At 34.4% G+C, this 23,668-nt stretch overlaps 1 protein-coding gene across 2 annotated transcripts in view; it reads left to right on the forward strand.

Annotated features, from left to right (window-relative positions):
• The window catches only part of MAP4K5 (mitogen-activated protein kinase kinase kinase kinase 5), a 106,322-nt gene that overhangs the window by 54,455 nt on the left and 28,199 nt on the right, over positions 1–23,668 (forward strand). For both annotated transcript variants that reach the window (XM_008571399.1, XM_008571400.1), the window contains exons 6-14: positions 1,074–1,121; positions 1,210–1,252; positions 2,035–2,107; positions 6,123–6,254; positions 8,406–8,468; positions 10,349–10,430; positions 11,364–11,480; positions 17,061–17,139; positions 23,123–23,181. In XM_008571399.1, the coding sequence (XP_008569621.1) occupies positions 1,074–1,121; positions 1,210–1,252; positions 2,035–2,107; positions 6,123–6,254; positions 8,406–8,468; positions 10,349–10,430; positions 11,364–11,480; positions 17,061–17,139; positions 23,123–23,181 (696 nt within the window). The remainder of the gene's footprint in view (positions 1–1,073; positions 1,122–1,209; positions 1,253–2,034; positions 2,108–6,122; positions 6,255–8,405; positions 8,469–10,348; positions 10,431–11,363; positions 11,481–17,060; positions 17,140–23,122; positions 23,182–23,668) is intronic.

Below are 23,668 nucleotides of genomic sequence, written 5' to 3' on the forward strand. Positions count from 1 at the left end.
CAATAAGTGATAGAACAAATAGAAAATCAGTGAAGATATAGTGGACTGCCAACACAGTCAACCAGCTTGACCTGACGTTTTAGACTGCTGTTTCCAACAACATTAGAATATATATGCTTTTCAAGTCCGCATGGAACATTTACCAAGATAGACCATATTCTGGGTCATAAAATGTGGCTCAATAAATTTAAAAGGATTTAGGTCATACAAAGTATGTTCTCTGACCACAATGCAATTAAATTGAAAATCAGTTAATAGAAAGATATCTGGAATTTTTCTAAGGATTTGGAAACTAAATAAAGCACTGCCAGGGCCGGCCCGGTGGCGCACTGCTACAGTGCGCCGCTTGGGAGTGCGGCGGCGCTCCCGCCAAGGGTTCGAATCCCACATACAGACCGGCCGCTCACTGGCTGAGCGAGGTGCGGGCACAACACCGAGGGTTGCAATCCCGTTGCCGGTCCCGGTCCAGTACGGGCACGACGCTGAGGGTTGCGATCTGTTGCCGGTCACGAAAAAAGACAAAAAAAAAAAAGGGGGGGGTGGAAGCACTGCCAGATAACGCATGGGTCAAAGAAGAAATCAAAAGAGAAATAGTATTTTGAACCAAATGAAATGAAAACATAATATGTCAAAATTTGTTGGATGCTACTAAAGCAGTACTTAGAGGGAAATTTATAGCACTAAACACTTATATTGGAAAGGAAGAAAGCTCTCAAATCAATACCTTCATTTCCACCTTAAGAAATTAGAAAAAGACCAAATTAAACTCAAAATAAGCAGAGAAAGGAAATATATATATATATAAAGTAAGCACAGCATAAAGAAACTTGGGGATGATGGATATGTTTATCATCTTGATATGGTGATAATGTTTTAGTAAGATATTTCTGATTTTTACCAGAAAATGAATTAGAAATGTTTAAGATACAGTAACACTGATTAGTAAAAAGAAACTCATCTGTTTTTGCACTAGAAAAAAAGATATTCTAGTTTTTATTATTTAATAAGAATTTAAGTAGAAAATGTAGGAGTTAGGTTCGCAGTTCCGCTAATGCATACTTTTTAAATTTCAGGGTCTTGCCTATTTGCATACTAAAGGCAAAATGCATAGAGATATCAAAGTAAGTTCATTTCATATGTTTAAATTGCTAATTCTATTGGAAGAAATCTTATGATGCTGATTTAGTAGTACTTGTATTTTTGTTTTAGGGTGCAAACATTTTGTTGACAGACCATGGTGATGTGAAATTAGGTATGTTATTTCAAGTTCCTAAAATTTTTTCCAGAAAATTTTAGTAAAATTTTAAATGAGAATTAACATTATACAAGTTTAGCATCTATATCAAAAGTGACAATAACGTTTACCTTTTCACCCAGTAATTTTCCTCCTGAGACTCATTTTAAGGAAATTAATCCTAAAGATGGAAAATCCATATTCACAGAAGTACTAATCATAATATTAATTACAGTAGAAAAATGGCGACATAAGCCTAGGAATAGAAAGACTGTTAAACTGTGATAAATCTATTTATGGAATATTATTCGGTCATTAATATTTATGAAAAATATGTCAAAGTACAATTCCCTGGTGTGTTAAGTGACAAAAATGAACTATATGCATACTTAGTTTTTTTACAACCATGTTTAACAGCAATAGAAGAAAGGAATTTTTTAAATACTGCCAATATGCTAACCTTATTGTGTTGGTATAAAAGGAATCCTGGTGTGTGTTTTCCCCGTCTGTTTTATTTTTTGCTCTTTTTCTAAATTAACTTCTATGTGCATGCAATAAAAATATTAACTTTGTTCTCAATAAAGTATATTTTCATTCTAGTAAAATTTCAATGAATTCTTTTCTTCTAATGGGTTTCTTATGAATCAAGCAAGAAGAGATTTAGATATTCAATTTATGTACATTTCACTAACATTAGTATCTGAATTATTGATAATGTCATGCCTAAGGGTGAAACTTAGAAATGTTGGTTGTTGTATTGAAAAGAACTAAAATTTTCTGATCTATTTTTTCCTCACCAGCCGACTTTGGTGTGGCTGCAAAAATAACAGCTACCATTGCAAAGAGAAAATCTTTCATTGGCACCCCTTATTGGTAAGACAACTGTGATTGAATTTGCATTTTCATTTCTTCATGGTTTGTGATCCATCTTGATACTTGGTAATACAAGTGATAATTGAAAGTAGGGAGACTTGCATGCTCCTTGATACTGTCATAAGTCTGATTGGGTTGGGGAACTTTGATTCTTGTTTTCATTGCCCATCTTTCCTGTTTATATAGTGCTAATGATTTCTGTTGTCCCTGGGATCTTTTATTGAGGCGACTCATAGGTATGACATTTTCAAAAGAAAGATTCATATAATCTCTTGTAATTTTCTTACCCTTTCTTCTGGTATTGCTTCTATTTTAATATAGGACTTCACTTCCTGATTGTTAAAATTCATACATCCTGCTTACCATTAGTCTGCACCAGCCACCCCACTCCTAGTGTATCCAACCAATTACTGACAAAATAATATTTCTAAAATACTGCTTTTGGGTTGGCCATTTAGCTCAGTTGGTTAGAGCACTACCTTATAACACAAAGGTCACAGGTTTGGATCCCTGTACCAGCCAGCTGCCAAAAATAAATACATACATAAATACATACATACATACATACATACATACCACTTTTTTACTGACAGATGATCAAAATACAATAGAAAGCCTAGTAATAGACCGTAATATGTGAAATAACTTAGTGAATGTTATAAAAGGTGACATTTAAAGTTTGTGTGAAAGGTTGGATTCTTTAATATGCAATGTTTGGATAATTTATCACTTGAAAAGAAATTTAAAGTAGCTCCATACTTCATACCTAATGCCAGAACTAATTTTATATAGAAATAGTTAATTAAATATAAAAGCGAAACCAAAATATCTATTAATAACTATCTGCTTTAAGAGTTGAGAAAGCCTTTCTTAGTATTAAACATAAAACAAAGGAAAAGACTGATAGATTTAACTAAAGAAAATTTAAAACTTATATGTTCACAAGCCTAAACAAAGTTAAAAGGCCAGTAAAAAAAATAGGTAATATTGGCTAAAATGTGCCAATCTAGATTTAATATATTTAATATGTAAGTTCTTATAAGTCAATAAAAAGCATATCTCATTAGAAGCAGTTATTAAAATAATATACATAAGATGTCATAAATATGAAAAGTTTCCCTTGATGAATGAAAACATAAATATGACATTCTTTTCTATCAAATTGGAAAATATTTAGAATAATAAGTAATACCTACTGTCATTAAATATTTGACAGTAGAAGTGGAAATGGGTAAGACAATTTTGAAGGATAATTTGGCAGAAGTGATTTTCAGAAACCATATGCAATGTTTATATTCTTTAGTCTCAATAATTCCACTTACAGTAATTTATTAGAAAGGTATATGGATTTATATATGAAGAGCTTTATCTTATATAAATAATGAAAAATTGAGGGGAAATAATATGCAACAGGAATTAGTCAAGGAAATTATGCACACATATTCAATTCAATGGAATGATATGCTGGTATTAAAAATGTTGTAAAAGGTGAATGGTCAACGAATAGGCTCATGACATACTGTTAATCAAAAAAGCAGTATTAAAATTAATGTATGCAATTAATATCATTTTATAAAAGATCTCTGTATGCGTTTAAGTAAAACTTATGGATGAAAATATGTGAAACAGTGGCTTCCTTTGGGTGAGCATGCTTAACTTGTTTTTTCCATATTTTTTCGTATATTCCAAATTCTCTTCAGTCAACACATCACTTTTAATAACAGAAAAGGCCCCAATAAATATTATTTAAATAAAAGTTAAATGAGAACATAGAATTAGATTACCTATAGAATTTCCTACATCACATGCCCATTTCTCTCCTCAGTCTTTCTCTATGACTGTCTTCCTTGTGAACACTCTTCTCTAGTAAAAATTGTTTGTTTCTTGTACCCTGACCGTACCAGGTGAAATACTGCTACTTTAGCTTTATTTATTACCTCCCTGGGATACCATTTTCTTTGTTTATCATAAGTTCTGCCCATTCTTAAGAGTGGCACACAATTCTGCCTTTCTTCACCTGTGGCAGACTGATTCATCACAGTTCAGTTTCCCACTGAGCCAGGAAGTTGAACAGTGTTGGTCTGCTTGGCTTGCTAGTTAACCACTACTAAATGATTCCGGTGGGCAGAGAAGATGAAACCAATTTGCTTTTTCTGGGCTCAGCTCAGCTTCTTTCCTTTGTGTAACTTGCCTCAGTCATCTCACTCCATGGTGATCATTTTCTTCTCTTTACTCCAATACCCATTATTGTGTATATAGCGCTTGTATAATATATACATATACATGTTGGCATTTTTAGTGTGCATATTTTTCATCCTTAACCAAACTTAAGTTGAGAGACAATGTGTCAATATAATTTTTGTAACCTAAGTGCATATAAAAGCAACTTGTACCTTGTGGTTATTCATAAACCACTCATTTACACTTCTTCACAAGGAAGACAGTGGTTATTCTATAAATTAATTTGAAAATAGTAACAAGTTTTTTAAAAACGAATATTTCCTCTGTACAATATTATCTACACTTTATAACCTCAGATGCCATCATTATGCACGACTCACTCCCTCCAATTCCAACTCAGCTATTCAGTCTTCTATATATTCAACAGTTCTTTGACAATAAATCTACTTTGTATCCACAAGCGTTTTATACTCAGATGAATATCTTAAATCAGCCCCTTTAATTCTGTTCCCTCTGCCACTGCCTTTGGAAAGTTCTTTTTTTTTTTTTCTTGTATTTATTTTTTAAGTAGTCCTCTAACTCATCTGCCTGACTAATTTTATTTCCTCTCACATTATCCTTCTTGTTGCCATGAGTTTTAGATTAAGTTTGCCCCCATAATTAAGTTTTTACTGGGTCCCATCATTTTCTTTTTTTTTTTTTTTTTCCTTTTTGTCTTTTTTACTGACCGGTAATGGGATCGCAACCCTCAGTGTTGCGCCCGCACCGCGCTCAGCCAGTGAGTGGGAACCGGTCTCCACATGGGATCCGAACCCTCGGCGGGATTGCCGCCACACTCCCAAGCGGTGCACTGTAGCAGTGCGCCACCGGGCCGGCAAATTTTGGATATGCTGTTCTCTTTGACTGGAAGGTGTCGCGCCCGCACCGCGCTCAGCCAGTGAGTGGGAACCGGTCTCCACATGGGATCCGAACCCTCGGCGGGATTGCCGCCACACTCCCAAGCGGCGCACTCTCCAGTGCGCCACCGGGCCGGCCCTGGGTCCCATCATTTTCATGGTAAAGTCAAAACTTCCTTGTATAATCAGTAGGTTGTTCATGATTAAGCCCCTATTCTGAGGTGTATTTTCCAAATACTTTCTCAGCCTTCTCAAAGCAGCTATTATGCAGGACAATTTTTTATCACTTCCTGTTCATCGCAGACTTACACTTTTGTAAATTAAAATAAAAATGAATTACTGAAAAACAATCATGCAGTTGGACAAGAGTAGATGCTTACTGTCTGTTTCTGTACTTATCACAAACTGATAACCAGAACTGTATGGCTTCATACCAGTCTGTAGATCACGCACTGAGTAGCACTCTCCTGTAGGCTCTCCAGGGGCTCCATGTGCTGTCTCTTTCTCCCTGAGTTTGCACTTGTTTCCACTGACTGAAATGTCCAGGCTCCACACCCCACTACACTCCCTGCTAATTCATTCTTTAAGTCTCCCTTCTTTTGGGAACTTTTCTTTGACCTTCACAATGTTTTTGGTTTTGGTTTTGGTTGCTTTTCTTTTCCCATATTACGTATCTAGATTCACAAAGCAGCAACTAAAGACAACAAGAATTTTCCTCAGAGCATCAGCATTCAGAGGAGGGGATTCAAAATTTTTAAATAATGAATTTTAAAAGAGAGTGTGTGATAATTATTTGTCTTTCCTTGCAAAGTTTCTTCTTTCCTAGTAAACACCTCTCAGCCTCCTTCCTGCTGGAAGTCTAGTGATTATAACAAGAAGTACCAGATTTCATATCATTTAAAAAAAATAAAAGTGTTATATTTATTGATTTATTCTAGGATGGCTCCAGAAGTTGCAGCGGTGGAAAAGAATGGTGGCTACAACCAACTCTGTGATATCTGGGCAGTAGGCATAACAGCAATTGAACTTGGAGAACTTCAACCACCTATGTTTGATCTTCATCCAATGAGGTGTTCTCATTATTTACAATTATGCAGGGTTTTTTTTTTTTTTTGGGGGGGGGGGGTGTCTGGCCGGTAAAGAGATCCAAATCTATGGCCTTGGTGTTACCAGCACCGTGCTCTCCCAAGTGAGCTAACAGGCCAGACCACCCAATGCAGTTATTAATAAAGGCTTTGGGGAAAGTGAAATACTGATAATTCAGGTATTACAAGATCATTTTTAAGTATGTCAAAATAGTAAAGGTGTTGAAAGGGATTCAGGGGTAATCTCATCTAAAACTCCCTGTATGTTATTGCTACTCCCAAAACAACATAGAGTTGTCTATACTGTTTGAAGCTTTTCCATAAAACAAATTTCCCTTAGTAATCATACTGGTATATGGCCATTATCATCATTAAAAAAGTCTTTTTGAGTCTTTATTTCCATTCTTTTACCAATTGATCTTTCTTTTTTTGTCCTATGTGGAATTATAAGTAAATGATAGAAAACAGATGAGATTTTTTTATATTCTCATTTGATTTTGTTTGTTTTTACTTTGTCTAGGGATAATGAAGAGGTACCTATGCTTAGTATAATTATCATTTACATTTCAGGATATATTGTCTCTGAGAAAAAAATATTTGAGGGCTTTTGAAAAGGTTTTTTGATATTTTGATGGGAAAGATAAATTGGGCTAAAATTTAAACTTTTAAAGTAAATGGTATAAAATTAAAAAGAAATTCAATATAATGGGGAAAGTGTTCTCCTGATATATGATCGATGATGGATTAGTATATACTACATAAGGAACTCATTCAAAGTCTGTAGGCAAAAGATAGATTGCTTGTGAGCAAGTACCAGATAGATACTAAAGAAATATGGAAAACTATTTGACCTCACAAGCAACTAAACATATACAAGTTAAAAGATGTCTGCTTTTAGCTGGAATGCCAATAAGCACAGACCTTTAGGAAGATAATTTGATGTTATTAAAGGCAATACTAATGTTTCAGTGATTCCACTTCTTAGGAAATTATACTTCAGAAATAATCCAAGAAAAGAAAAAACTAGGAATTATCCAATTCAGGATAACGGAAAAAATCTAAATAATCAATAGTTAGTGAATTGTTAAGCCAATTATTTAGCAGTTAAGGGCAGCTATTATGTATGTATAAACCAAAGCAACATGGAAAATGGATTATTAGTTAAAAAAGCAAAATACAGTTATTAGCTAATGTAATTATAATAATGTAGTAATTGGTAAGCATTTAGATAAAGACTATAAAGAACAGCAGAAATTTTTAAATAATATCTTAGGATGGTGGGAATGTAAGTTTTCCTTTTCAATTTTTCATTGAATCACTTAATTTTTAACAAGAAACCTGGAAGGGGGTTTTAAGGAAGTACTGAAATAGGGCATTTTAGAACTTCCTTCTTTTTCTTTTTTTCTTTTTTTTAAAGATGACCAGTAAGGGGATCTTAACCCTTGACTTGGTGTTGTCAGCACCACGCTCAGCCAGCGAGCGAACCAGCCATCCCTATATGGGATCCGAACCCGGGGCCTTGGTGTTATCAGCACCGGACTCTCCCGAGTGAGCCATGGGCCAGCCCAGAACTTCCTTCTTAAATCCTCTATTCTTATACCCCAATAATTCATAGGAAAAAGGATCAAAGGTGAATTCATAGACAAATTCCTCTTGCATGGCTCCTCTTGTAATGTGAGAATATGGGAAATTATTGTCCAAAAAAGTAAATGGATCAAGAAGTAGATATAATTTGCCTACACACCCAAAATAATTGTAGAAGCTAGTCTTTGGTTAAACATACAATCTAATGTTAGAGGAACATATCATCTCTGTGTGTTACAGAATGACAAATTATATAGATTGTGTTTATATATGTAACAGTATGGTAACAAAACCCTCTCTAACATTTGGAAGCTTTGCTTTGTGAATAAGGGCTTATTTGAAATTTAAAGATCTTCTCTATAGCCAGGAGAAATTTTCCATATGCTCTCTAAAATATAAAAAATGAGATTTCCACATTTGAAGGCAGTTTTCATCAGTGCCTACATATGTAGTAGTCTTATATAAATTTGTTACAAAATATTCATTCTGGATTGTTAGTTGTAATAATAAAAGTATGTTGGTATTGCTCTTTAACTGAACTTTTTATTTCAGGGCTCTCTTCTTAATGTCAAAAAGTAACTTTCAGCCTCCAAAACTAAAGGACAAAACAAAATGGTGAGTTAGAAAATATATGAGAGTTGGAATTGTAGGCTATAAAGGAGATATAATGAGGATCAGAAAAATAATGGTGAATTTTAATCCAGGTTATATAAATAAAATAAAGATGGCATACTGAAAAAAAAAAGGAATAAAAGAAAGAAAATATATTGTTTTTTAGAACTTTATAGCTGAAAGAGACACAAGTTCAGTTCCCTTGTTTATAGATGATGAAACTGAAGCCCAGAGACCTTCAGCAGTTTGCCCAGTTACACAGCTAATCTACTTGCAGAGTTATGACAAGGATCTAGGTTTATTTTCTGGTCAGTATTCCTTTGTAGTCCAGTGTTCTCGTAAAGTTCAGTCATTTTCTTAGCTTTTTGGAAGCTTGGGTAAGAGGTGTGGTAAGGAAAAGATTTGAAATGAATACATTAAGATTTGGAGGATTCATCTGTTTTTGCTCTGTATTCCTTTACTTCCATTAATCATGTGTTGACTTTAATGGAAGGTGATATGAAAACTTTCCCAGATATCATGACACTTAAAACCAGTCTGTATTGGTTTTCTGTACCTTCCTTCCATAATACTCAAAAAGATTATTACTTATTTTCATCCTAATCTCTTTTTTGTTTTACAAAGTAAAGCAGCTTGCCTATCCAAGTTTCCAAATTTTTAAATTCTGGAATTCTTCATCTAGATTACTTGGATCTCTTGAGGGTCACTGAGCACCCCAAGTTCTGTATGTATATTCATTTTTCTGGGGGGACAGTCCATAATTTATTTCAGATTCTAAGAGGCCCCTTCCCAAACAGGTTCTGTGCCACTGCTTTATGTTTCAATAGCCTGTCTGTGCATATTTTTAGGATCCAGGCCATTCTGGGGATGATGCCAGAAATGAAAGGCAAATCACACTTGGAAATAAAGGAGTTTATATCCTACTGCTAGCTGTATTCTTTTGTACTGACAGTAATTTCTTCCTGTTCCCTCTTGCCCTTAAGTTCCTAGGCATCTGGAACTGATGGGCTTTATGGCAGGAATGACCGTATATTCATTCAGGAATAAATAACCATTAGCTACAAGTGCTAAATTTACAGATTCCAGAGCAGCCATTACCACTGGAGAACCTTTACCCTGCTCAAATGCTATCTGACTTAATGTTATCTCTGTCACAAACCATTAAATGTAATGCAGTGATTTGATTTCTCTGCAGTGAACTGCTGTGTGGTTGTTGTCATTGCTAATCACTGAGGTTATTCTTCATAAAGTTCTTGTTCAGTTTCTTCTCCAATGGAATCTTGGCAATGGTAGAAATACCTCTTTTTGTGATTAATTAATAATCAAAACATGATTCATTTCATTTATGTTTTCTTCCTTTCCCCACTTCAGCAGTGCAGGTAACAGGAAAACCCTTCTGGTTGCTAAAATTGCTCCCTCTTTCCTAAGAAATTCTGTAGCCTTTTTAGGATTTATATTGTCTCTTACATTACCGAGCTTTCCTCCATGCTATCTAACACTTTTGGCATAGGAAAACATTTACATACTATATAAATTAGGCAGTGAGAAAAGGACATTTTGACTCCTAACATAGTACCTAGAAAAGATCATGAATCATATAAATGACACAGCCTATTTGTAGTTTTTAGTGTAATTTTTAGAGGTTGTATATTACTGTTCTGTTACCTAATTGCATTTTATTTTAGAGACAAAACTGACACAGATTTTTCCAAGAAATATACTGTACTTTGGGTTTAGTTTTTTGGCTTATATAGAACTAAGAGACCAAAGAAGAAAATCATGTGTTTCAGATTTTCTAACTGCTTCTGTGTTCATTGTATTAAGTAACACCAAAAAACTAATATTAATGAAATATTTTTGTACATGTCTTTTTTAATTTGAAGGTCATCAACATTCCATAATTTTGTCAAAATAGCACTAACCAAAAACCCCAAAAAAAGACCAACTGCTGAAAGACTTCTGACTGTAAGTCAATGAAATTACAGAAGGATTACTGTAGTCATATAGTAATTTGATATCACTAGAACAAAAGTATTTAGGTTTTTAATATAAAAATGTTAGTGATGTCTTAACAGTAGGGGTCAGCAAACTTTTTGTGAGGGGCCAGATAGTACGTATTTTAGACTTTATGGGCCATACAGTCTCTGTCACAAGTACTCTACCATTGTAGCACTAAAGCAGTCATAGACAGTACACACCTATGGGTATAGTTTTAATACCCAATAAAACTTTATTTACAGAAAGCGGTAACACAGTAGATTTTGCCCGTGGGCTATAATTTGCTGACCCCTGCCTTAAAGAAAACTCTTTAAAATGTTGCTGTCATATAAAATTAATTGCTTTTCTTGGCTTCTTATGTAAATTTGTAGAATGTTCTGTGTGTATATATGTGTGTAAAATACTTTTTATTAGAAAAAGTCAGTGGTTACAACAACCTAAGAAAGCTTTATTTAAATGTCATAATATTTAATTATATGTCTTTATGCATTAACATAATTTTACTGAATTAAATATAAGCTAATATACAATATACATGCTTTTTTCTTGTGATTATGGATCATACCATAGTATATATTTATCAGTATAATGACATGAGTAATGAATGTCATTGGTATAGCCAAAGTTATAATTTTACAACCTAATATATGTTAGATAACTTTATAGAGAGAAATTATTCATGTTCTAAACCTACCTCATGAAGGCTCTTTAGTTTTATAATATATAATATATAATATATAATTATAGAGTCTCTGAATAATATTTTTACTAATATATTTTTAGTTTATTAGTAGGCTCCCGTATGCTTGTCTCTGCTAGTTACTGAATGAAAAAGTGCAAATAACATTTTGTATGAGCTGTATGTGTCATGAAATTTTATTTTGTTTTGTTTTTACTTAGCATACTTTTGTTGGGCAGCCAGGTCTCTCTAGGGCCCTAGCAGTTGAACTGTTGGACAAAATGAATAATCCAGACAACCATTCACATTACACTGAAGGAGACGATGACGACTTTGAGGTAAGAAAGTGTTTGCAGTCTTATATTTGAAAACAAATGTTGAATGTGGCGTTAGAGTTTGTTTTCTGATTCATTCTTTCAACTTAGTTAAAATAGGTTTGGCTACAAAGACTAACTGTAAACTATACTTATCCTGTATGTAGTTACCAATTGATGCATTTTTTATCATGGTATAATATCCGTAACATAACCAGTTGATGCTTTTCAGCCTAGAACTAGGATTAGTTTTTTTTTTTTTTTTGTGACTGTTAAGGGGATCAGAACCCTTGGCCTAGTGTCGCCTGCACCGCACTCAGCCAGTGAGCGCGCCAGCCATCCCTATATAGGATCCAAACCCATGGCCTTGGCGCTCCCAGCGCCGCACTCTCCCAAGTGAGCCATGGGGATTAGTTCTTAACATTATCTCTTTTTATTTTCTTAGTTTGGTTTGTCCAAAGTTTTTAGTAGGTAGCCGAGATTAAAATCAGGTCTGTCTCCCTCCCCCGACCCCAAAATCCAGAGGTGCATTCCTATTTAGTGCTTTCCCTTCTCCCTAGACCTCAGCCTGCATAGTGAGAGTTTGATCTTTCTACAGGATGTATATAAAGGACATGTGTTTCCAAGGAAATACAAGTTTTAAGAACATTGCTTTGGACTAAGAACAAAAGTTTAGCCACAGCACACGTACATATTATTTTTGACAAGAAAGAATCTTTAGGAATCCAATTAGTCATTTTTGTAGTTTCTTTTATGTAGATCATTAACTGACTACAAGTAATTTTAATATGAAATTCCCATTGGAAAATTTTATCCTTTCTAATACTTCCTTAAAACTATTATTTATTCTATAATTACATGTAGGGCTATTCATAACTATGCTTTCCTTCTCCAAAAATATTATAGAATTATTCTGAGTGTATTATATATAACAACACACCTTGTAAATTCAGGAACAAGGGCTGCTCATTGGTAGGTTACCTATTATGCATTTATATAACACAACTGTTTGGGGTTTTTTTCACCAATGTTTCTTTCTGTCCTTGTGTCTCTTCTTCTTTCATGATTCCTTTTAATTTCTGTGTTTCTCTGAATGTGTCTCTTCATTTCTTATTAACCTTTATTTCCTATTATATCTTTACTTTCACTTCTGATAAGAATATAGAACTAAAGTTTACATGCTACTGATTATTGTTTATTAAAGGGAATTTTCTGTTTCATATTCTTAAACTTTAAATTATACCCTATAATTATCATACTAACTACTAACACTCATTGAGTGTTCACTGTGTGCCAGGTATTAGGCCAAACAGTTTCCATATTAACTCACCTAATACTCAAAACAGTCGTTTGTAATGGGTACTATTAACATCTTTTTATAAATGCGGAAATGAGGGGCAAAGAATGGAAGTAATTTGCCCAAAATTATATGGCTAGTAAGTAGTGGAACCAGGATTTAGACCCAGGCAAATTCTAGGGCCTACTGGCTTAGTTAATATGCTATCATTTCCATGTATGTACTTTCTAGTAGTAGTCAGGCAGTCTTAAAAACTGATGTTTATTTCCCCATTGCTGAGTATATAGCATAATCCTGTCATGTAAGTACCCAATGAAGATTTTGTTGAACTTAAATACATGTTAAATAAACGAGCCATAGATAGATTTTTTTCCTACTTAAACCATCACTTACAGATTTGGGATTAATAATTAAGATTTTAATCTCTTAAAGATTCAAAAATTATTAAAATCCTTGTAGCATAAATGTAGAATTGAATATTAGTTGATTCCCCAATTAGTCTTTCAGTGGTTATGTGATTAACCAAACCTCCCTTTTATTATTATTTTTTTTTCCTTTTTTTTGTCTTTTTTCGTGACCGGTAACGGGATCGCAACCCTCAGTGTCGCGCCCACACCGTGACCGGCAACAGGATCACAACCCCGGTGTGGCGCCTGCACGCGCTCAACCAATGAGCAGAGCGGTCTCTATATGGGATCCGAACCCTCGGCGGGAGCGCCGCCATACTCTACCAAGTGCGCTACCGGGCCAGCCCCAAACCTCCCTTTTATTCCCCACACTATTTTTCTTTGCTTTCCAAATCCACCCTTCTTTCTGAATTCTCTATTTCTGTTTAGTGATATCATCATACTTCTCGTATACCTTGAAATACAAAACCTTGTGCTAGGCAGTTGGGGCACAATGGTGTATGAGACTAACACTATCCCTGCCTTCATAAAGCTCATGGTATGATCTCAAAGGAAATTCAGAAATGCTAACAAATAATTTATAAGTGTGATAACTGTTATGGTATGGGAAATATAGGGTGCTATGGAGGCATGTTATAGGGACAGGAAAAGACTCACTGTAGAACTGACATTTAAGCTGAAAACTTGTAGGATAAATTGGAATTAAAGGAAGAAAAGCAAATATAAGTGGTGTGAGCAGAGGAAATAATAGCATGTTTGAAAGCCTGGTGATGAGAGAAGGTTGTATACTTAAGCAACTAAAGAAAACTCAATCTGGCTAGAGCAGAAGAAAACAAGGAAGGAAGTGGTGCAAAATGAGATTATAGAGCTAGATTCAGGCTATCTCAAACCATGTTAAAAATTTGGAGGCTCTAGCCAAGGGGCAGGAGGAGTGACATAATCAGATGTGCATTTTTAAAAAGATCTCTGTTACTTTTGAATGATGATTCATTACTGAAAACCTGTTAAGAGACTACTGAAGTTATCCAGGATAAAGACAATGGTGGGTTAGACTAGAGAAAGGATAGAAAAAAGTGGATTCTTCTAAGAATTTTATGAGAGAGTTGGTGATTGGATAAAGACATGAATGAAGTTGAGGGATGAGAAAAGTATTACTACTTTTGACTTAAGCAGTGGGACAGATACAGGTTGAGCATCCCAAATCTAAAGTCTGAAATGCTCCAAAATCTGAAATTTTTTGAGCACTGACATGACCCCACAAGCAGAAAATTCTACACCTGACCTCATGTGATGGATCATATGTCTCATGCACAAAATTATTTAAAATATGTTTATAAGGTGTGTATGAAACATAAATGAATTTCATTTAGACCTGGATCCCATCCCAAGACATCTCATTATATATATGCAAATATTCCAAAATCCAAAAAAATCTGAAACACTTCTGGTCCCAAGCATTTCAAATGAGGGATACTTAACCTGTATAACCATTTACTGATAGGAGCACTAGGGTAAAATCAGTATTTGAAAGAAAGATGAGTTCAGTTTTATACTGAATAAGATGTTGCACAAGACTTCCAAATGGAGAAGTCTAGTAAGGAGTTAGATATGTGGTTATAGCTTGGGGACAAAAGTTTGGAATAGAAATATAGATTTGAGAGTCATTAGAATAGATGTAGGTAATGCCTTAAGGAGTAAATGTATCACCCAAGGGATGCATGTAGAATGACAAGAGAGCCTTGGACAGAACCCTGAGGTTTCTCCCAAAATTTAATGATCAAGTAGGCAAAGAGCAACTAGTAAAGGAGATTGATGTGGAACATTGAAAAAAGAAAGGAGAATTTCAACAAGAACATTGCCTAGAAGTTAAGTTGAAGTAGTCTTTGGATTTAGGTGGTAGTTTTGATGACATTAACAAGGATAATTTTCAAATAATGGAGGGGAAGCTAGATTGACTGGTTTGGAAGATAAGTATAGTGATTCATTTATGAAATTTGGTTGTGAAGGGAGAGGTAGGATGGAGAAGTAGCTGGAGGAGAATGACTTGGAGAGGGACTTATTTGTTTGTTTGTTTATGAGGGTGGAAAAAAGCTTGAACAGGATTAAATGCTTACGAAAATGATCCAATAAATAGAAGATTCAAGAGAAGCAAGACAGATAGGCAAAGTCCCTGAGAAGGAAGGAGAGACTGTAGAGTGTGATGAGGGACTTGATCTTATATAAAGTAACACCACTTCTTTTGCATTAGAGAGGAGCATAGTGGATAGTGTAACTAGTGATTTTTGTTTTCTCTGTGAAGTGGCAAGGTCATCTCCTTCTCGGTGAAGGGAAATGGGTATGTTTGAAGAGTGTGAAGAAGGTGTGAAATAGTAATTGAGGAATATGGATGGGTTAAATGACTAGAGAAGTGTTTGTGGACAAAGTTGAGAGCTCAGGTGAGATGAATTTTCAGTGTGTTCTGCTACCACAGTGGTTGATATCCCATATGTAAACACAAAAGTAACTAGCTGAGTTCATCCATGGTTGGCATTTTGCTGTGCCAAATTTTGTGTACTAAAGGAGAATGAGGCAAAGGGAATTTAGGATATTGGCAAGAGATTGCTTGAAATTATAGACTTCCAGATGAAAACTGTATAGGGAGAAAAGGGAAGATAGTGATGCTGATGGAGTGAGAAAGTAATGAATCAGTGGACTTGATATTCCAACAGAAACAGTAAACAAGTATAATAGGAGTAAGTGAGAGAGTAAGTTCAAAGGATCAGAGATTTGGAGTATAGTGTGAACTCAAATATCAGCGTTGATGACAGGGTCCAGGATGTGATCTTAGGAGTGGAGAGTGCATTGATGTATTAGAAAATGTCTTTAGAGATGAGATCAGAACACTTAACACCAGAACAGTGGTTCCAGCTGGGCTTTAGAGTCCCTTAGCGTGATGATGGATCTTGAAGTAGAGAAAAAACATATAAGCGACTTTCAGAGCTATCAGTGAAGTGAGAGTGAGTATCAAATTTGGTAGACAGGTCAAGTTGAAGGCCTGGTTTTAGAAGAGCAGGAACTTATACAAGGGGATGGAAGTAGTATGCATCTCACTTGGCATACTATAATATTCTTACTCAGTCTTCCTGTATCCAATATTTCTCTGCTCCATACTCTCTTATGTACTTAGCAGATTAATATTAAAGCTGACTCTGGTGATGCCATTCCCAGGCTATAAAATCTCCAAAAAATCCCTTTTGTCAAGAAAATAAAGTTGAGAGCTCTAACCTGACATTCAGAGCCTTTGATGATCTGGGTCATCCCAGTCTGTCTTTCCAGCTTTGTCATCTCTTCACCCAGTCTTCACTGCAACCAAATAATAACCAACTCTCATTCCCTATAACACTCCACAATTAACTTTGCTTTCTGACATCACTTTGTTCATGTTCTTTCTGCTGTATAAAATGCTTTTCCCACATTGCTGCATATCCAATGCCTACTTGTACTTCAAGATCCCAGATGAGATAATAGCTCTTTCATGAAGAACTTCTGTACTCCTTCAGGTCGAAGTAGTTTCTCCCTCCTCTGGGCTTTGATATTAATCCTTTTATCTTAATGAATAGCACTTACCATTTTCAAATCTTATAAGTATTTGTGCATCATATCTTCCTAGACTATAAGCTCTTTGAGGACAAGACTTGTGTATGACTTTCTTTGAATACCTTCAATATTTTACAGAGTATAAAAATGGAATAAGTGAATAAACTTTTAAAGTATCTTAGAGTTCATAGTATTTGTTTTGTGTTTACCCTATAATTTATTAGTAGATGATCATATTTATCAATAAGTGATCATTTATTTAAAAAGAAAAAGTTTGACCTTTTGAAAATTTTTAAAGTGTGTATGTTATGCTTGTATTCACAGCCCCATGCAATTATTCGTCATACCATTAGATCTACAAACAGGAATGCCAGAGCTGAACGGACAGCTTCAGAAATTAATTGTATGTGTTTGGTATACATTTTCCATTGGTGGTTTTGGAGGGTTGAGCTGGGTGTTCTTGTATTTTTTGTGGAATAATAAAATCTCAGACTAATTGAGGCTATATACTATATACCAGATACTTCTGAAATAGGGATTGCTTTTGTGGTCTTGGTGGAATTCCATTGGCTTATAATTTTTAAATAGTTTTTATTTTCTTTTTTTTTTTTTTTCCTTTTTGTCTTTTTTACTGACCGGTAACGGGATCGCAACCCTCGGTGTCGCGCCTGCACCGGGGACCGGCAGCGGGATCGCAACCCTCGGTGTTGCGCCCTCCCCGTGCTCAACCAGTGAGCAGGAACCCGTCTCCACATGGGATCCGAACCCTCGGCGGGAGCGCCGCTGCACTCCCAGGCGGTGCACTCTCCAGTGCGCCACCGGGCCAGCCCAATAGTTTTTATTTTCTAATTATAAAGGTAATTATGCCTATTGCTGAAAATTTGCAGGAAGAAAAAATAGAAAGTTAACATTGCACATAAGCACACCACCCAAAGCTAACCCATAGTTAATATTTTGCTGAATTTCTTTCATGTTTTTCCATGTATATTTTTACATGGCTTAATTTATACTATACATAAAATTTTACTTAATATAGAAATATTTTCCATTAAGTAGCGTAGTTTTTATAACTTCTACTTTTAATGGTTGCAATCTGTTTCATTAGTTGATGTAGCTGGACAGTTCCCTATTGTTGGACGTTTGGGTTGGTTTCAGTTTTTTTAGTAAGATTAACACTAAAATGATTCTTTTTTAAAACAAATATTTAAAGGAAGAGCTTGATTTTTTACTTAATAAATTAATCATTGACATAAATTTATATCAATATTTGTCACTTTAGCAACATTAATTTAGAACAACAAATTTGGAAAGAAGTTTTAGTAATGGGTTTACTGACTAAAACGCGTACTTACTTCAAGAGATTTAAAGTAATTTAGAGTAGAATAAGATATATGACTAACAAAATACAAATAACATTGTAAACCATAATAGGGAATATTTGGGCTAATTAGAATTATTGCAGATGAGCATTTTGTTTAGGTCTGAGTTTTTCTGAGCCCATGTATTTCTGGCTTTCTGGATGCAACTTCAGAAATCTAAGTCACTGAAGAGCTAGAATGTCTTTCCCATATCTATTCTTTTAATCAGGCTTTTTCATAATTCAGCCAATAATTTAATAGTTAGTGTCTTTTTAGTCCCCAGATTGCTGATGTCTTCTTATGTCTTTATCTTCTTATACAGTCTGAAATGAACTCTGTGGGCCTCGAATACCAGACAGAAAAGTGACAAAGTTAATTTCAATAAAAAAGCTATATTCTTTATTTTATGAAGCTGTATAGTATTCCATTAATTTAATTTACCTATCTTTTCTAGTATAGCTTTTGGTCTTTGTGTCATATTTAGCAAGGCATTCTTGATTCCAAAGTTACAGAAGGATTTTCCTATTCTTGTTATTTTACAGTTTCATTTTTTAAATATTTAAATCTTATTGAATATTTGGTATAAAGTATTTGGTAGAAGATATGAAATACACATTCAACTTTACTTTCTTTCCAGGTGACTATCCATTTGTCTCAATGCTATTTAAAAGCTTAATCTTTCTACTCATGGATTTGATATGCCATCTTTATTATGTACTAAATTCCCATATATATTTTAGGGCTATTTCTGGAAATTCTATTCTGTTGTATTAATATGTCTATTCATGTGCCAGTAGCATACTTTTGATTATTATATCTTTATAATATTTCTTAAAATCTGTTAGGACTAATGCTGTTCCTACTCCCAGCCACCACAGACACATTTATACCTTGTTGCTGTTGTTTTTTATTATGATAGTTGGCTATTGTATTTTTCCCGTTTCTGGATCAGACTGAGAAAATAGAGAGATCTGCCTTGCCATTCATCAGGCTGGGAGGACAGAAACAAATCCAAACCCAAAGTCAACAAGAAAGAATGTTTCTCCCAAGGATATTTTGCATATGTAAAGTTTCATATAATGACCCCCTCTCTGAGTTATACTGCTTTCTTACTGAGAAACCTCACTCTCTAAAATCATAGACTCAGAAATTTTGCTGTATGAAATCATATTCATTAAACGAATCATCCAGTTCTTGCCTGGAAGATATAAGTCACTGACACAGAGAAGCAGACTCAGTTTGTGTTCGTTATTAACAGTACCTGGCAAGATTCTGTTTATTAAATTAGGATGGCAGTTTTCCAGGTGACAGTCTCTGAATTTTAAGCCATATAAAGATTGTTTTAGAGGAAATGCTTCTTGGACCTGTTTGAATATAAAACTGTGTGTACTATATGATTGTGAGTCTCAACTATTAGCCTGTAATAAATGTGGAAACTGGAGTTGGGGGCAATATTCCCAGATGTGTAAGTTGCTAAGTTTTTGGTTCATTGAGAAAGAGTTAATGGGCTCCAGGGAAATTGACCTCACTGTCATTCACGCAAAGGAAAAAAACAAAATACTTAAGGCAGAGGAAGTCTAAGAATTTTCAACTTAAGTTGGAAAATTTTATTTATCTTTTTTATCTTACCTGAAGACTGAGGGTGATAAAGGCAATGGAGATTTTGAGTAAGATGTGTTGTCTTCCAAATCTCCTTAGCAACAGGTCCAGGGAAATGAGTGTTTACATCTCTAAAGAGGTAATTAGAAATTTTTCCAGGTAGAAAGCACAAACTCAAGCAATGTTTTTTTGTGGATTTATTTGCCATTGTTAAATTGAGGTTTTTTGACAAGCTTTATCCAACCTAGAGGTAGATATGTAACTGCCAAATATAAAGCCTTTGTTGACAGAAAAACTATTTATGAAAAATTATCTGAAGTATAATATACCCATATGTTCCTTTACATCAGTATTTTTTTCTTTTTGTTTTTTGCCCTCGTGGTTGTATGGGGATCCAAGCCCCTGACCTTGGTGTTATAACACCACACTCTAATCAACTGAGCTAACCGGCCAGCCCTTATAGGTTACAATCCATGACATCAATTCAAAGTTTAAAAAAAAAAAAAAAAAAAAGAGATAAAGTACTGCAGTGTGAAACTTTTGTGGTTTTTGTTTTGTTTCATCAAATTTGGAAAATGGTTGATTGCTATTTCTCCAAAATTTCTGCCCCAGTGTCTCTCCTCTGCTTCAGGGACCCCTATTACATGTTAAATCACTTGGTGTTGTTTCACAGATTATTGAGGCTTTATTCTCCCTCCCTGCTCCCCATATCCACACATAAATTTAGTTTGTTTCTTTTGTTTTCGTTTCTGTTACCCTGACTTCAGGTTCATTGATCTGTTTTTCTATAGTGTTCAGTCTGCTTAAGTCCATCCAGTGAATTTTACAAGTATTTCAGATGTGGTATTTTTCAGACCTAGGCTTTCAGTACATATATGTGTGTATATATGTGTATGTGTATATATATAATGCATACATACATGTACATGAGGGGTCTTCAAAAAGTTCATGAAAAGATTTGTATATCTTTTAATTCTATTTTTCCGTGAACTTTTTGAAGTACCCTTGTATATAGTTTATATGTCTCTACTCAGATTTTTTGGCTGCTTACTTATTGTGTCTATCTTTTCTCTTAAATTCTTGAATATTTTTATAATAGCTGTTTTAAAGTCCTTATCTGCTGATTTCAATGTCTGTGTCATCTCTGGGTCTATTTCTATTAATATTTTTCCAACTGGTTCAGGTTCCTATTTTCCAGCTTTCTCACACCTAGTTGATTTTGTTTGTTTTGTCTTTTGTATCTTGGGACAATTTAATTAACATGACATTGAACATCTGAATTTTTTTTTGGGGGGGGGGTGCTGGTCGGTACAGGGATCAAACCCTGGACCTTGGTGTTATCAGCACCATGCTCTAACCAATTGAGCAACTGGCCAGCCCCAAGCATCTAGATTTTTAACCTCTATTTCAAGAGTGCTGTCCTCTTTAAAGAGTTAATTAACTGGTAGGTCAACTTGAGTCTTTCAAGGCTTGTGACACGTTTTATTCAAATATTCAGAAGGTTTTTCCTCTGGTAGAAACTCAGATATCTTTCCTGTTTCTATGGGATCTCCAGAAACTCAGGGTGCTCTGTTAGCTGTTTTTTGACATACCTTTCATAGTATTGCTTTGCTGTTAATATTCAGTCAATGATTTAAGAAGACCCCTTTGCATATTACTGGAGTTCCTTCTCTGCACATCTTTCTTATTGCCGGTACTGTGTCCTTCAAATTCCACTGCTTAAACAGACTCACATTCCAATCTTTGTTTCTTCCATCCAGTGAGACTGTTATTCTCACTTGGGCTCCACTTCCTTATGCCCTAATTTGGAAAGTGCCCCAGGCAGAAAGCCAGGATGAATATGGATCTTACCTCCATGTATTTCCCTTCTTAGAGATCACAGCCTTGTGATGTCCATTGTCCATTGCCCCACAACACTTGCTTTAGATAGTTTACAGGCAGATGTGTGCACGCGTATTTGTATTACATGTACATTATGTAGTTGTTTATAGCAGAAGGGTTAAGTACAATTCCTGTCACTTCGTTATAGCCAGAACCATCATCTTTTGTAGATTAATGAGGATATATAATAGAAAGCCTCTCCCCATCTTTGTATTTTCATGGGCCAAAGATGTATCTAAAGGTACTATAAGGATTTTCTTTAAAAAAAAAAAAAAAAAAACAAATTGGGGGTCCAGTCTACTGCACAGAATATAAATTGGCGGCTCCAGTATTCTGTGCTGTAAGTCATGGCTACAGTAATTGTAGGCTATTCATAAGGAATTTGATTTTTTTTAAGAGTACCTTTTCTTACATCTTAAAGCATCTTAAAATGTTTATTCTATTATAAATGAAATCTCATTCTATTTTCAGTCACTGATACTGGTATATTGGGATGCAGTTGATATTTCACTGTATCTTTAATCCAAATTTATGAAACTCATTTTCTCTAGGATTTTTTTGTCTTTAAATTTGCTATATATATATAATTATTATTAAAAAGTGGCATTTTATTTCCATATTTATACCTTTTATAATGCATCTCTAGATCAGCTTGCCAGTATTTTTAGTTGTGACAGAACAAACTTTAGCTCATCTCTGCCTCAAAAGAGTGAAGTGGTTCTTTATGAATTATAGTAGTAGTTCTTGAATTAAAATAATTAAAATGTTGTTTAATTGTGTTAAATAAGTCACTAATGACCAAGGGCATTTTATTTTAGATTTCTTTTTTAAGTAGTACTGTGTTTTATGAAATATTCAGTGTAAGTGATAAAAATGACTATTTCTTTGGTCTTTTAGTCACAGAGTTTAGAATTTTAAAATTCTTTGTACTTTATGAGTAAGCAATAAACCATCCTTTTCTCTGTTTTAGAATATTTCATATAAAAGAAGTTACTCTTTGAATATTTGGACTAATGCTGAAGTCAGTCTGACCAGGCCAAATAAAATACCCATTTAGCAAAGTATAATATTAGATTCTTGAGCACCATTGTAATATTTAATTGACAAAAATCATTTGTTCTTTTTAGATAATTTATAGGTAATTTTTCTTTGCTCCTCTCTACCATGAAGCTGTAGCTTAAATTAGTTATCAAAACAGAGTGTAGATAGAGAAAATCCTTAAATTTTTGCCTTAGTCATCTACTTTTAATGAATTTTTTAAAATCTCCTTTACACAATAAGTGCTGTTTAATTTTCTTATTCCAACCAAGAATTAAGTAGAAGTGTTAGGAAGGTCTCAGATTGTTACTTATTTTCTTTTGATAAGCATAAAGAAAGGGATACTCTTGTAATTTAAAAAAAAAGAGATTTTCATCTTCTCTATTTTCCTGTCGTCTCTCCACCCCACCCCCACCCCCACCCCCACCCCATGCTCAAGCTTCTCATTACATTTCTGAGGTTAACCCTTTAAGACACTGAGTTTGTAAATATCTGTTATATATTTTGCAGTTGACAAACTACAATTTGAACCTCCTCTGAGAAAAGAAACAGAAGCACGGGATGAAATGGTAAGAATTGTGGCATTAAAAATTAAAATTTGGGAAACCTTTGAGTTAGGTGTACTTTGACTAGAGGAACAAAGTAATATATTCTTTTAAGCATTAATTTTGGTAATGTATTTTACACATTAAAGTTCGGAAAAGTTAATGATTAGTGTATTTTGACTAGAGTATAACATAGTACACTATTTCAGCCATTCATTTTAACCCTTCTGAGTCTTTAGAAGGATTTACATGAGGTTACTAAATACATGGAATTTGACACTCAGCATTAAGTTCTCGGGACCTTTTTTCTTATTAATTCTGTTAGGTTTGCAGTAAACTACATTTTTGCATTGCTTTACTATTTTTTAAAAGTATGTTATTTGTTAATATAACTTCTTTTTTTAACCATTGCTCTTATTTAGAGATTACTATTTATTTAGTTAATCCTTTCCTTATCTAAAAGAAAAGAAGTAACAAATAAAGCAAGATATTATTAGAGTCAGCATAGAAG

The sequence above is a fragment of the Galeopterus variegatus genome, unplaced genomic scaffold, assembly GCF_000696425.1.
Source record: "Galeopterus variegatus unplaced genomic scaffold, G_variegatus-3.0.2 Scaffold687, whole genome shotgun sequence".
Classification (NCBI taxonomy): domain Eukaryota; kingdom Metazoa; phylum Chordata; class Mammalia; order Dermoptera; family Cynocephalidae; genus Galeopterus; species Galeopterus variegatus.